At 42.6% G+C, this 13094-nt stretch overlaps 2 protein-coding genes across 4 annotated transcripts in view; both read left to right on the top strand.

The window, feature by feature from the left end:
• nhsl2 (NHS like 2) overlaps positions 1-9754 on the top strand; it is an 81424-nt gene extending 71670 nt beyond the window's left edge. For all 3 annotated transcript variants that reach the window (XM_011487666.3, XM_011487667.3, XM_011487668.3), the window contains exon 10: positions 6764-9754. In XM_011487666.3, the coding sequence (XP_011485968.1) occupies positions 6764-7103 (340 nt within the window). In that variant the 3' untranslated portion in view covers positions 7104-9754. The remainder of the gene's footprint in view (positions 1-6763) is intronic.
• Positions 9755-11477: 1723 nt separating this feature from the next.
• LOC101169566 (rho GTPase-activating protein 6) overlaps positions 11478-13094 on the top strand; it is a 43659-nt gene continuing 42042 nt past the window's right edge. The window contains exon 1 of the mRNA XM_004079984.4: positions 11478-11645. Coding sequence (XP_004080032.2) covers positions 11628-11645 — 18 coding nt within the window. The 5' untranslated portion in view covers positions 11478-11627. The remainder of the gene's footprint in view (positions 11646-13094) is intronic.

Here is a 13094-nt window from a genome sequence, read left to right as displayed (position 1 = left end):
TTGGAGTTGAATCAAACACCAAAGTACATAAATATGAGTAGAATGCAACAGTCAGGTAAGATGCACCTGCAGTTTAAATGGGCCCCCAATTATAACATGTATAACCCTTGTGCTATCCTAGGCACTTTAACATTGGGAGTTGGGTCATCTAGACCCACTAGACAGTGCTCTGAACCTTTTTTCTTCAATGATTTGTGATCTTCACTGGTGTCCATGGATTACATGAAATCTTTCCACCTTTGTCCAGGTAGGGAGAACATGTCAATGTAAGGGTGGGGTCATCTAAGATAGCACAAGGGTTAAAGACCCACTGCGATAAAACTAGTAGTGTTTGGCGTGAATGGTAGCTTGTAGCATTTTTCCCTTGATGAAGGTCAAATATAAAGAAAATTAAGCTTAAAATTGCCTTTTTGAGTATTTCTTTATTTAAATTGTTGTGAAAAGATGAAAACATGCAGTTGGAAAAAGCATGTAGGTAGGCCACAAGCTCCCTGCTCAACTCCATTCTGATGCATCCACTTGCAGAAAAAATACATCAATGTACTTCTTGGTTTTCCTCGTCCGAGCTGGCATCTCGATATTTCTAGGGCTGGATAGCTCCATTATTGCTCGCCATTTTTGTTGCATTGGTAATGTTGGGTTGGGGGTGTAAGAGGGCTGTAAGCAACCAGAGTGAACGCGTGTAAACAAAGGCATGATGGGGAATAGGGCAGGCTAACTCCGTGCCAACAGTTCCACCCACAACTCAGAGGCGGATTACTAATGAACTTCTGCTGCTTTGCTTAATCTATCCTAGTAAACGACACAGGGTTTTTTGATCCTTACTAAAAATGGCGTAATTATAATTAAAAGACCACTGGAATGCTTTGAAAATAGATCAAAAGAGGATTGAAGTGGATTTTGAAGTCTGAGCTTAGACTTTAGTTGACAACCTAGTTTATGCAGTTTTGGTAACAAAGTGCCTGATTCAAATATATTTGGCCTCAGCTGCCACATTCTATAGTCATATTCTAGGCAAATACAAAAACACGAAGCATTCCATTTCTCAAAAGACCACTGGAAGTTGGGTTCAAAAGGAAACAGTTTCCTACTAAAACCAAACTAAGTCCTGGGGGGTATACCAGGGGGGTATTCCAGAAAGCAGGTTATGCTAGCTTCCACGATAAGTTTGAGGCTAAGGAAGTTGATAACCTCAGCTTTTGGTTCCAGAAATGGAGGTATGTTTCAGGGTAGGTCAAGTTACCATGGCAACTCATGCTCTGAACATAACCTGGTCCGGAGCAGGTTTAGTTGAAGATTAGTTTGTTTACAGAGAGGTGAAGCAGCATGGCGTGTCCATTTGAAGATGATTTAGTGGATGAAAAAGCTCAGATAATACTTTTTCCACCATGAGAGGATGATGAGACCACGTATGGATGTTGTATAGATAAACTTTTTTACTTTGATCTAACTTAATTATTTGCTTCAGTTAAGATAAATCATTTTTTTGTTAGGTCACCTTAAAAATAACACGTAGTTTTCAGACAATTATTTTCCTTTCGTTCAAATTAATTTAATTAATTAGGTGTAACTTTGATGCTGCCGTTAGATCGGCACCGCAAGGGATTCTGGGATATCATTCCCTTTGCCTGTCTGGACGGATTTGGGTTTAAGTGTGGGTTTTTTACAAAATATGTTTAGTTGTATAGCTGTTTTACTGTGTTTCACCGTGTTTTGCCGAGCTATTTTGTCCTACTATGCTTACGTCTCTGCACCATGAGTGAGAGTAAAGTAGAGGATGATGAGTTTATATAGCACCTCTACCACCCAAACCTGTTATGACAGTGATGGAACATTCTGTAAAGACTTTTTGCACTCCGTGCATTTTTTTCCGTTCTTTTTATTGTTATAAAAATGAGCATATCTGCCGGCTCAAACTTAGACATATGAAAGTTCAAGAAATATAAGTAATTAAGATGGAAAAAAGATTAATGAAGTAATGTGACATTTAGATAGATAAATATGTAAATTTGAGTTGTATAAACAATTATTGAGTTTGAATAAATTTAACTAAATTATCTTTCAGCCGTGTTACTTTTTTGATGGACTTATAATTTCTATCCGCCGTCATTAAAATCTCGGACTCCGTCTCACTTCCGTCTCAAGTGTCGCCCTTTTTTTTTTTTTTCTCCACGCGTTTCCATGGTGACTCCAGAAATCGGCGATCTATTGAGAATGTCTTTATGTACCGTGCGTTAACCCAGGGTTACCAAGTCGAGCGTAATTACGCCAACTCATATCCGGTCTTTTGGAACCGACATACCCAGAGTAAGCAAGTTCAGGCGGATTTCAGCCAGAGTTCAGGCTTAAAGTCAGGCTAGTTTAAACATGCTTCCTGGGGCCTGTTTCAGAAAGGAGGTTAAGTGTAAACTCTGAGTGCATTAACCCTGAAATCAGGGAAACCCTGGGTTTTCCGTTTCAGAATGGGAGGTTTGTTAAACCAGAGAAAGCAGAGTAAGTCAAACCCGTTTCTGAAAGAGAGGTAACTTTTACTCGGAGTCAGTATCCATGGTTACTTATGCTGTGAACCTAACCTGGTCGGGAGCAGGTTTTATTCTCCAAACTCAAAGTTTATGCCGGTCCCCTCCCCTTTTTAAAGACGAAGCGGTATTTTTCGCTTTAACCTTCATTGCCCAAATGTCCGTCACACAGAGACAAGTGACAAGAATGGCTTGTTCTTTTTTGGAGGACCCAATAGACGAGGAGGCTGCAATAATTTGTAGAGAATTACATTTACGAGGATTTTGAGAAGACTCGATTTTTTTTTTTTTCACTTTTAGCTGCTGCCATGTTCTTTTAATTCCTGCAGGATTGCATCTACGTGAAAATGAAATCAGGGACATTGAATTAGATTAATGTAGCAATTACTTTTTGGAAACACAATTTGCTAGCACTGCTTACTTTCTTAATCCCATATAAACCTATACCACTTGATCAATACAAGGGTAGTGTTGCAGTGTGTGTGTGCTGAGCGGGGTGCGAGCCACGAGAGAGAAGGGGAGGGGCGAGTGCAGGTGCAGATGGGGGGGGGGGGTAGAGCGCGGTATATATTGTGTGTTCGGAGGACGGAGCACTTAGTTAAATAAAGAGAAGGTGTCATTCCCAGAATAACTGTTTTGGAGTCATTCTTAATCCGCTCTGGAGGTTGAGGGTTTCGAACGGGAAGTGAACCCCGAAAAAGTTCACTTTGAAAAACACAATTGCATGTATTAATATTAAAATGACCAACGTTTGCAAGAGGGGAAGGTTAACAAGAAAGTCCTCTAAACATTACCGACGTTAAATGCATTTCCCCCCAGATTGGTTCTGTACACTATGCAGCATTTCATGCATTTACACCAGGAAAAACACTTCAAAAGTACTCCTAAATATCCCCATTTATTATTTCACACCGTACGCTTTTTAAAAAATTATTACAGTCAATATTTTATGACAATGATTTAAATGCAAACTTAGGCATTAACTTGAGCAGCTATGTTTTCCCACGCTAACTGTCTCTGTTTTGCAGATGCAGCGGTGTTGCTTTTCTTCTGGAATAATATGTGCTCATATTCACTGTAACTCTGCAGCAGCACGTCAAGTTCAGCTGGCGAAAAATACGCAGACCTCTTTTTTTCACGGTTGCCATGGTGACTCGTGATATCTGCGCTCCATTGATAATGGCTTCTTATAGTCGCGGTGCTCACGCTCACCTCCGAATCAGTCCACTCAGAGTTGATTGATCTTACTCGGATCAGCTTCTCTGAAACAGAAAACTCAGAGTTGTTAATCTCCCGATTGACCAACTCGGAGTTCAAGTTCAACCTCAGAGTTGGTTGAACCTCCTTTCTGAAACAGGCCCCTGGAATACCCCCCAGGAAGCATGTTTAAACTACCCTGACTTTAAGCCTGAACTCTGGCTGAAATCCGCCTGAACTTGCTTACTCGGGGTATGTCGGTTCCAATAGACCGGACATGAGTTGGCGTAATTACTCTCGACTTGGTAACCCTGGGTTAATGCACGTGCGCGGCATGTACATAAAGATATTCTCAATGGATCGCCGATTCACCATGGAAACGCGTGGAGAAAAAAAGAGAGCGCGACACTTCAGTGAGGCGGAGTCTAAGATTTTAATGACGGCGTATGAAGATTATACGTCCATCAAAAAAGTAACACGGCTGCATCATCAAAAAAAGAGTTTCTGCTTGTAGTAGAAGAACAGACAAAGTAAACATATTTATTTAACTAAGGCTACGTTCACACTGCAGGGCTTAATGCTCAATTCGGATTTTTTGAAAAAATCCGAATTGTTTGCTAGACCGTTCACATTTCCAAGTAAATCCGAACTTTTGTGATCTCCAGTGTGACCGTGACACGACCCAAACGAGACCCGCATGCGCAGAAGCCAGAAGAATACTCAACGGTGAACGACGTCACTTGTTTGCGGAGCAAACGTTAACAATGGATGTCAACAGTGTTGTCAAAAGCGGAGCTCTTTTTGTAATATTAAATTTATTTTCACGAAGGAGCAGCACAATTACAATCTTCTCATTTTAAGAAGGCAATGGAGTCTGGATCGTCTGTACCCACTGTTGTGGAATGGAAATGTGTATGTGTTGGAGCCGCTCGCCCGCGTGTGTGCAAGCGCGTGCCGCGATAGAGAATAGGGGGGGGGGGGGGGGGGCAGTGTGTGCGCGCATTCATGTTGTGTGTTACGGAGGACGGTAATAAAAGAAGGTTTCCCCCAAAATAAATGCTATGGACTCTTTATTAACCCGTTCTGGAGAATCTAAGGATCAGAACAGGGAGGAGGAAGAGGATCGCTTCGGGTCCCCCGCGCTTGAGCACGGTCAAAGGGGAGAAAGAAAAAAAAGTTATCGCGGGAAAGGTTCAACACCACGCTCTGCCATTTATCTGGAAATTTTTTTCAAAAACCGCCCAGTTGCAATAAGAGCCCTGGAGTTTGGCCTGAAAAGAGCGATCAGCCCAAATATGAATCCAATCGGGGATCTCGCTTCCCTTCCACTGACTGATCTCAGCAGCATCGTCCACCATGGTTGATGTTTACGTTCTCGTTCCTGCCTACTTTAACGCAAAATGATGACGTTTGTTGCGTGTCGATGACGTACAGTTCGGAATCAAGTCGCCTGGCCGGTCAGACGGCGGTCGCAATTGAAAAGAACGGCTACAATTCGGAATCAGGCCGGCAAACCCACGGGGCCTGGGTCGCAATTGAAAAGATCGGATCTGTGTCATTCAGACTGTCATGAAAAGATCGGAATTGGGCCACTTAGGGGCAAAAAATTCGGAATTGGGTCGTTTCAGCTGGCAGTGTGAACGTAGCCTATATGTCACATTACTCCAATTCAATTAATCTTTTTTCCATCTTAAATAATTATGATTCTTGAACTCTCATATGTCTACGTTTGAGCCGGCAGATATGCTCATTTTTATAACAATTAAAAGGACGGGGGAAAAAAATGCACGGAGTGCAAAATTCATTAAAGAATTCTCCATCATTATAATTACAATTGAAGAAGGTAGGAGTGCTATATAAACTCATTATCCTCTCCTTCACTCTCACTCATGGTGCAGAGACGTAAGTATAGAAGGACAAAATAACTCGGCAAAACACAGTAAAACAGCCAAAACAGTTAAACAACTAAACACATTTTGTCAAAAACCCACACTTAAACCCAAATCCGTCCAGACAGGCAAAGGGAATGATATCCCAGAATACCTTGCAGTGCCTATCTAACAGCAGCACCAAAGTTAAACCTACTTAATTGAATTAATTTGAATGAAAGGAAAATAATTGTCTGAAACTACGTGTTATTTTTAAGGTGACCTAACAAAAAATGATTTATCTTAACTGAAGCAAATAATTAAGTTAGATCAAAGTAAAAAAGTTTATTTTTCCAACATCCATATGTGGTCTTATCACCCTCTCATGGTGGAAAAAGTATTATCTGAGCTTCTTCATCCACTAAATCATCTTCAAATGGACACGCCATGCTGCTTCACCTCTCTGTAAACAAACTAAGCTTCAACTAAACCTGCTCCGGACCAGGTTATGTTCAGAGCATGAGTTGCCATGGCAACTTGACCTACCCTGAAACATACCTCCATTTCTGGAACCGAAAGCTGAGGTTATCAACTTCCTTAGCCTCAAACTTATCGTGGGAGCTAGCATAACCTGCTTTCTGGAATACCCCCCTGGTCTGTCTTGCAGTGGCTATCTGTCATATTCAATGAAGTTAGGCAATCTTAACTCTGAATAGCTGGTTAGAAAGGGACAATTGCAGGTTTCTGCCCTCTGGGGGGCGCCTCCACTCAGACTGTGTCGGTGAAAACTATGACTAGTTTTAATAACATTCAGTTTTTTAAAGGCGGCCTTATTGTGAAGCAGGTGTGTTGTGGCTTCCATAGAAACAACACATTAGGCTACGCATGTGAGCTGACTCATGTCCTTATTTCAGAAGCTCCTTGTCTCACACACATGAACGCTGGTCTCTAAGCAACAGGTCTTCATACCTGTATGTAGCTGAAATGAGCTTTAAGAACAGGATGTGGGGTTTTTACCTCCAACAAGAGAACATGGAGCTCCAGCTGAGCTTTCTTCAGGCAGACTGCTGCTTATCTAAAGTGAAGAATATCTATGAAACTATTAACCTGTTGCCGGCCTGTCATTTTACATATTGTTTTACCCTGAGTATTGACTAAAAAAACAATGGTCTTTTTCAGATCCAAGCGGAAGGTTCTGGGTCGCAAGGAGCCTTCGGATTCCTTCAGCAGCCGGCAAAACCTGGTGTCACCAGTGAAGCACAGCAGCAGCGGGGCTGATCCAAGAAACCTGACACTGGGCAGCAGCCAGAGGTCCAGCTCCCGCAACGAGAACTTCATGGCTCTCCTGCAGAAAAAGGGCAGCAAGTCTTCCAGCGGGGGAGCCAGAGTGTCTGCTATGGAACTGCTGAAGAGCACAAACCCTCTGGCTCGACGCATTACAGAGTTTTCTACCACAACGCCATCTAACAGCGAGGGGGAGGATCCTCCACTTGTCAGTGACAAACCCTTTGACCAATGAATGGAGGTCTACAGAACCCCCATTAAGTGTACAGCCTGCAACTTCCCACTAGGATGGGACCCTGTTACTGTCCTTCAACCACTGACTGCCAGTTTGCACAGTCCAACCAGATGAAGCAAATTTGGACAAAGGTGTTCTTCACAGAGTTGTGGATCAACCTTGTTCTTACAGAGACTCTTTCTTCTGACTGCAATTAAACGCTTTGGGAAAAAAAAGAGGGGAGGGGTCCTGAGGAACATGGCTGGAGGGGTGGTGAATGGACTATGACACTTAGAATGTAAAAACTTTCTGGATGAAGTCAGCGGTTCCTAGAAACCCAACAAACCTGCAAAGGAATGAAGGTGTTCCTGAACCTTGAACTGATGGCATCTCCATTCCTCTGTTGTCCATGCAGCTTTGTCCGGCTTTTTGTAGAGATGTTTATGTCTCATGTACCTGCTGGGGGTGACCTTCCTGCATTCCTCACAGGAAGGACACCTGCACTTTTCTTCTCCTATGCTTCTTTGCTTCTTCTTCTTCTCATCAGAAAGGAGTTTTAACCTTGGCTTTCCCATCCCATCATGCCTGATGGATGTTTCTTGTACTCGTCTTGTGGGAGTTGCAGACTCAGTCTGGATTCAAGGACCACGATCACAGACCAGCTGTTGTTTCTGACGGAAGGACAGATGCCAGCACTAATGCCTGGTGGAAGCGGCCTGCATAGGCGCACCTGTGCAAGTGTTCACAGGCCTGCTGAATCTCTGGATGGAGAGTATGAAGCAGGTCTGGTTACTAAACAGGGTTTTTACTCATTCTGTGTCTGTGCTGTTTGGACCAAATGACTGCTGGAGAACACAGACAGACCTGACATATGTACATGTGTGCACGTGTGCACGTTTGTTTGTGCCATTGGAAGTGCCAATCAGGAAGTTAGCTGCCTGTGACGCAGGTGAACCTCATTTTGTGTGTTCCTTGTGACTGTATGTGTGGATTGTGTAGGGGTCTCTAGCCTTAGAGCAAGTCTAGGGGGTTCCTTAACCTCTGACCAGAACTAGAAGAACGTGGACCTCCGGAGTTCACTTAAAATGTCCCACCATGGGAGTTGCAAAGAGACACCAGCATGTGTGAAAGGAAAGACGGCTGGCAATCAAGCAGGGGGTTTAATGTAATAAAAATATCTCAAAAAGAGCCCAAGATCCAAAGAAAGAACAGTAGAGATTCCAAAGGTTCTGGTATCATAAAGGTTTTGATCACAGACAGACCTTTCAGACCAGAAAGGGGCTGCCGATGGTTTTCCGAATCTAAGCGATCAGCTGGTGCAGTCAGTACGACATTATTTTTTATGTCTAATACGCCACTGCATAACAGAAAATGTGGTGTACTGAGTTATCACTGAGTATGGAAAAGTTCATTCATTCAATCACTTTGTGAAGGAAGTGATAATTTATGCCCTTTTCTTTGGTTAGGTAACCCCGCCCCCAGCTGGGTATGTCCATTATGATAGTGGTTCTTCACTGGAGCCCAGCAAATAGTTGTGTTCTGATTAAGCACCAGGGCTAGAAGCTAAAATGTTGCCCTAAGGCTGTGTGAAATGACAGACCTTGTTCTGAACTGAGAGGAATTCTGAATAAAAGGAGTATCTGAAAACCCCGTGAGAGGTTCTAGACTCTTTTAGATTCTAATCTAACTAGGATTCTGGCCTCTGTGAGGTTACTATCTTAGTGAAGATCTAGTATAGGTGAGGTTCTGATCTCAGTGAGGTTCTGATCTTAGTGGGGATCTGATCTCTGTGAGGTTAAGGTCTCAGTGGGATTCTAACTTCAGTGAGGTTCTAGTCTAGTGAGGTCCTGGTCTTTTTGAGGTTCTAGTTTAGATGAGGTTCTGATCTCAGCCCACCCTCTCAGTCACAAACTCACAGCTCCAGACAGAGAAAAACACAGACAAATCTCAGACAAGATTTGTATTTTTTTCTGTTGCCCTTCCCACCCGACCCCGCTGATGGGGGTGTTCCCACATTTCCCTGTTTCTGTCTTTTATCTGCATATTCAGGCATTTGAAAAATGTTGGAGGGAAATTCAGTCAGTGGCAGCTTGTGTGTATGTGGACAGAATTCCCCCCCCCCCCCCCCCCCAATATCACTGACATCATGTGTTAGGTTTGGGGTTGACAGAGATCTTCTGTTTTTTTAACAAAAAGGTCAGAACTGTTAGTCAAATAATCTTAGAAAATAAAAGTTATTCAAAATTTATAAACTTTATTCCTGTATTATTTGAAAACTGTAACTTTATTTACATCTATACTTGCTTGTGTGAAAAGAAGCAGAAGGCTGAGACAGATTTTCAATTTGCCTTAGAATCCAAACCACAAGGTCAATCATGCACCAGTAAAACCCCACCCCTCTGCCACCTCAAACAAGGGGAAACAAACAAACACACCCCTGTCCAGTGTGGACCCCAGCAATGGCCTGAGAAGATAACACAGACACATAAAGACAGAGAATAATTGGAGCTATTCTATTTTTGTTATTCCTCATTTAAAAACATATTTAAAGTAAATGTGTGTATCTATCAGAAATCCTGTTTTCTGCTCGTCCATGCTTTGATCAGCTGATCGCTGCCTGTGATGAAATGATGATTATATCTATATGAATAAATTATTTTTCTTGTTTAAAATGCTGTTTGTTAGCTTTGCTCCTGTGTAGAACCTAATGTGGTAGAACATACACACGCACTGGCATAAACAAACATAAAGACACACAAAACATGCACACACTGTCTCACACATTAACATACACACAAAGACTTTCGTAAACTCAAACGTGCACATACACACACACGGGGGCCATTTGGGCAGCCATGGTGCAGAAGTACAATCGTCAACGTCTGATTAGAAGATTGCCCATGTGCTGAAGTGTCTTTGGGCAAGACGCTGACCCCCACATTCCTCCTGTGGTTAAAAGTTTGCACCAGTGTTGGGCAACAGAGCCGATGTCAGTGTGTGAATGTTTGTGCACATGGGTGAATGAGACCGTACACTGCTCTGGGTTTTCTCAGAAGGTACTAAAGCGCTTTATAAGTAATACGCCTACCGTTTACATGCACCCAGATTCAACTACACAAGAAGCACAAAGACACAACACACACATACACACTCAAACCAACTTGCCAGTGTTATCAAATACACAACACCATTAGAAAACCATTACTAAAACACATCATCAAAGCCATGTTCAATCTTTTTATAAAAGTCAGCTTCATCATTTTGAAATCATTATGAAAATGCAAAACATGAGTCCATCCATCTTTCACTGTCCTGCCAAGTGCTGTGGGGTCCCAATTGTTAAAGTTCGTAAAGGGGTTCCCAGTGGTCTTAGTTTTGATTGCTGTTTTTAGCCAAAATCAAGCGGCTGGATGGCTCAGTTGGCTGCGTTTAGGACATCTGCTTAGGAAACCTGATTGCGTTTATCAGGGACGCGGTGAGCTTCATCCAGGGTGGGTCCTTGGGCAGGACCTTTCATGCTACTGCTTAACTTTTTGGCCACAAGGGGGGGCAGGTCTCTGTCTCCCTGTGCCAGTCCCTGGCCCAGATAAAATACAGGGTTGTGTCAGGAAGATAATATAAATCTCTGCCAAACCACCTGAGCAAATCAATGAAAACTGATTTGCTGTGGCAACCCCTGAAAGGATATGCCGAAAGGCGAACAAACAAGGAAAAATCTAAAAACATGTTGTTTTCTAGATAGTTTCTGCAGAGCAGCAGGAGTTTATTAGAAATTCGCCTCTGAGTTGTGGGCAGGACTCACACCCCTACCAAAAATTACCGATACAATAAAAATGGTGAGCATTATCAGAGCTGTCCAGCCATTACAGTCATACGAGGAAAACAAAGATGTACATGGATCTATTTGTCTGCAAGTGGTTGCATCCGGAGGGAGCTTGTGGCCGACCAAATGTAGCACCTATGTCACACTTCCAAGTTTTTTCAAGCTGCATTTTTTCATCTGCTCCTGATTCACAACCATTTGAATAAAGAAATGTCCAGAAATGCAACATTAAACACAATTTTATTTCTATTATTTGTCCTCCATCATGAGAAAAAATGCAGCAAGTGTTAAAAACACCAGAAACACAATTTTCAGTGGAGTGGGTCTGTAAGAAGGCAGAGTGTCTCCAGTCTGTCAAAGGGCCAACACTTCACTCTATTAAAACACTTGCTAAAAACCTTATTATAATAATTTAAAGGCAAGCGATTAAGGGAGTGATGAAAGAGCTGGAATTAAATGAGGACTTAATAAACAGAAAGTGGGAGGGGCGTGTGTGATTACTTGGAAGGGGGGGTGGCAGAGGTATTGGGAGGTGGGAGGGGAAGGCGAAGTCCAAGAGAAGAAGGAAGAAGCAGCAGAAAGAGGACTCGCGCGTGAGGAAGACCTGGGTGCCACGCCGTCCCATCGCGCACGCAGAGCGCGCCAACGCTCGTGCCTGACTCAACCTGAATGGACCTGCAGCGTTCACGCGCACTCTTCAGGCCGTACATGTGTGGGCAGACATGGAGTTCTTTTACGTGGTAAGTTTCAACTTTCTCTCTGTCCACGGGTCGTGGGTGATTGCGCATGAGCAGTGACACCTAAACTACAGTTGGATTAAGTAAAGGTGGGGTGATGCAGTTTGGAAGAGTCTAGTTGAGCGAACTTTGACCTTCAGACCTGCTGCTGCAGCGGAAATACCGCAGAAGCAGAGCTTCTGAACGAGATCCCTCTCAATTCTGAAGGCAGAATCTATTTCTTCCTGTTCTACCTTTCCATCATCTAAAACCTCCGGGACATGAACATGTTTTTGTGTGTTTGCATATGTGTTCTATTTTGTGTGAAATGTGTCTGTTTTAGTGTTATTGTGAACGTTTGTGTGTTTCTTGTTTGTCTGTAATCATTTCTGCCTCTGTAAGTGTGTATTTTGTGTATTTATTTGTTGTGCACATGTGTGTGTGTTTGTTTGTTTGTTTATTTGTGTTTTTGGCATGGGTGTGTCTATTAGGGCTTTGTGTTGTGTGTTTGTGTGTGCCTTTGTTTTTCTGTGTTAATGTATGTGATGTGTTATGTTATTGTATGTACATGTGTGGTATTTGTATATTTGTGTGTCTGTGTGTTTGGGTTTGTGTGTGCTAATAAGTCTGTTTGTATTGCTGTTTTTTGTGTGTGTATTTTTATGTGAAGCTGTGGAGTCCCTACTACACCACAAAAACAGGCCTCTTAGAAAGAAGTCAAAAATTCTTTCCCCGTTGGCAGATTTTCTTTGAAACAGCAAAACATCTGCCGACTGGGGAAGAGACGATTTCACTACTGAAAAACTTTTTTGATAAGATTATTTTACTTGCAAGACAGAAAAAAAGAATTTTTTTTCTAAAACAAGTATCTATTTACTGTCTTGATACTTAGTTTTTGCTGTGTAAAAGAGTAATGTTTGGGTCATTTCTATTCACTTTCGTCTTCTAGACAGACATGCAGAGTTTTATGAATCTGTACATGAAAACTAGAATAACACCAAAAACGTCAGAGGTTCTTGGATTGAATCCCAGCTTGTTTTTTTTCTCTTAAGGTTTAAGCCCATTGTGGGTTGATTGGAACCTTTGAGCTGCTCTTTAAGAGTGTGGATCTTTCTGGGACTGACCGTCTGGGTGTACCTGCCTCCACTGGGGGCTACACAGAGCCCCCTGCCCCTGATCAGAATGAACCGAGTGTAGATGATGAAGGACGTTCGTGCTGTCAGTGAAAGAGTTCAGTCTGGTCAGATAGGAAGAAATTTCACGGCTGCAAATGTCAATCTTCCTGTAATATGTGCCACTCTTCTAAACACGAAGCCCGTGTTTATGCTTCATAACAGTCTGCGCTGCTGGTGGCTGCTCTAATAGAGCATAATTTGAGGATGGGTGGGGGCTCTTCGGAGATAAAGCACGAATGTTTGAAACACTAGCAAAACCTTTGATGGATCTTAACCCTTGTGCTATCTTAGATGACCC

Source organism: Oryzias latipes, chromosome 18, assembly GCF_002234675.1.
Source record: "Oryzias latipes chromosome 18, ASM223467v1".
NCBI lineage: Eukaryota > Metazoa > Chordata > Actinopteri > Beloniformes > Adrianichthyidae > Oryzias > Oryzias latipes.
The sequence above is the reverse complement of the archived record's forward strand: the minus strand, read 5'-3'. Positions and strand labels throughout refer to the sequence as shown.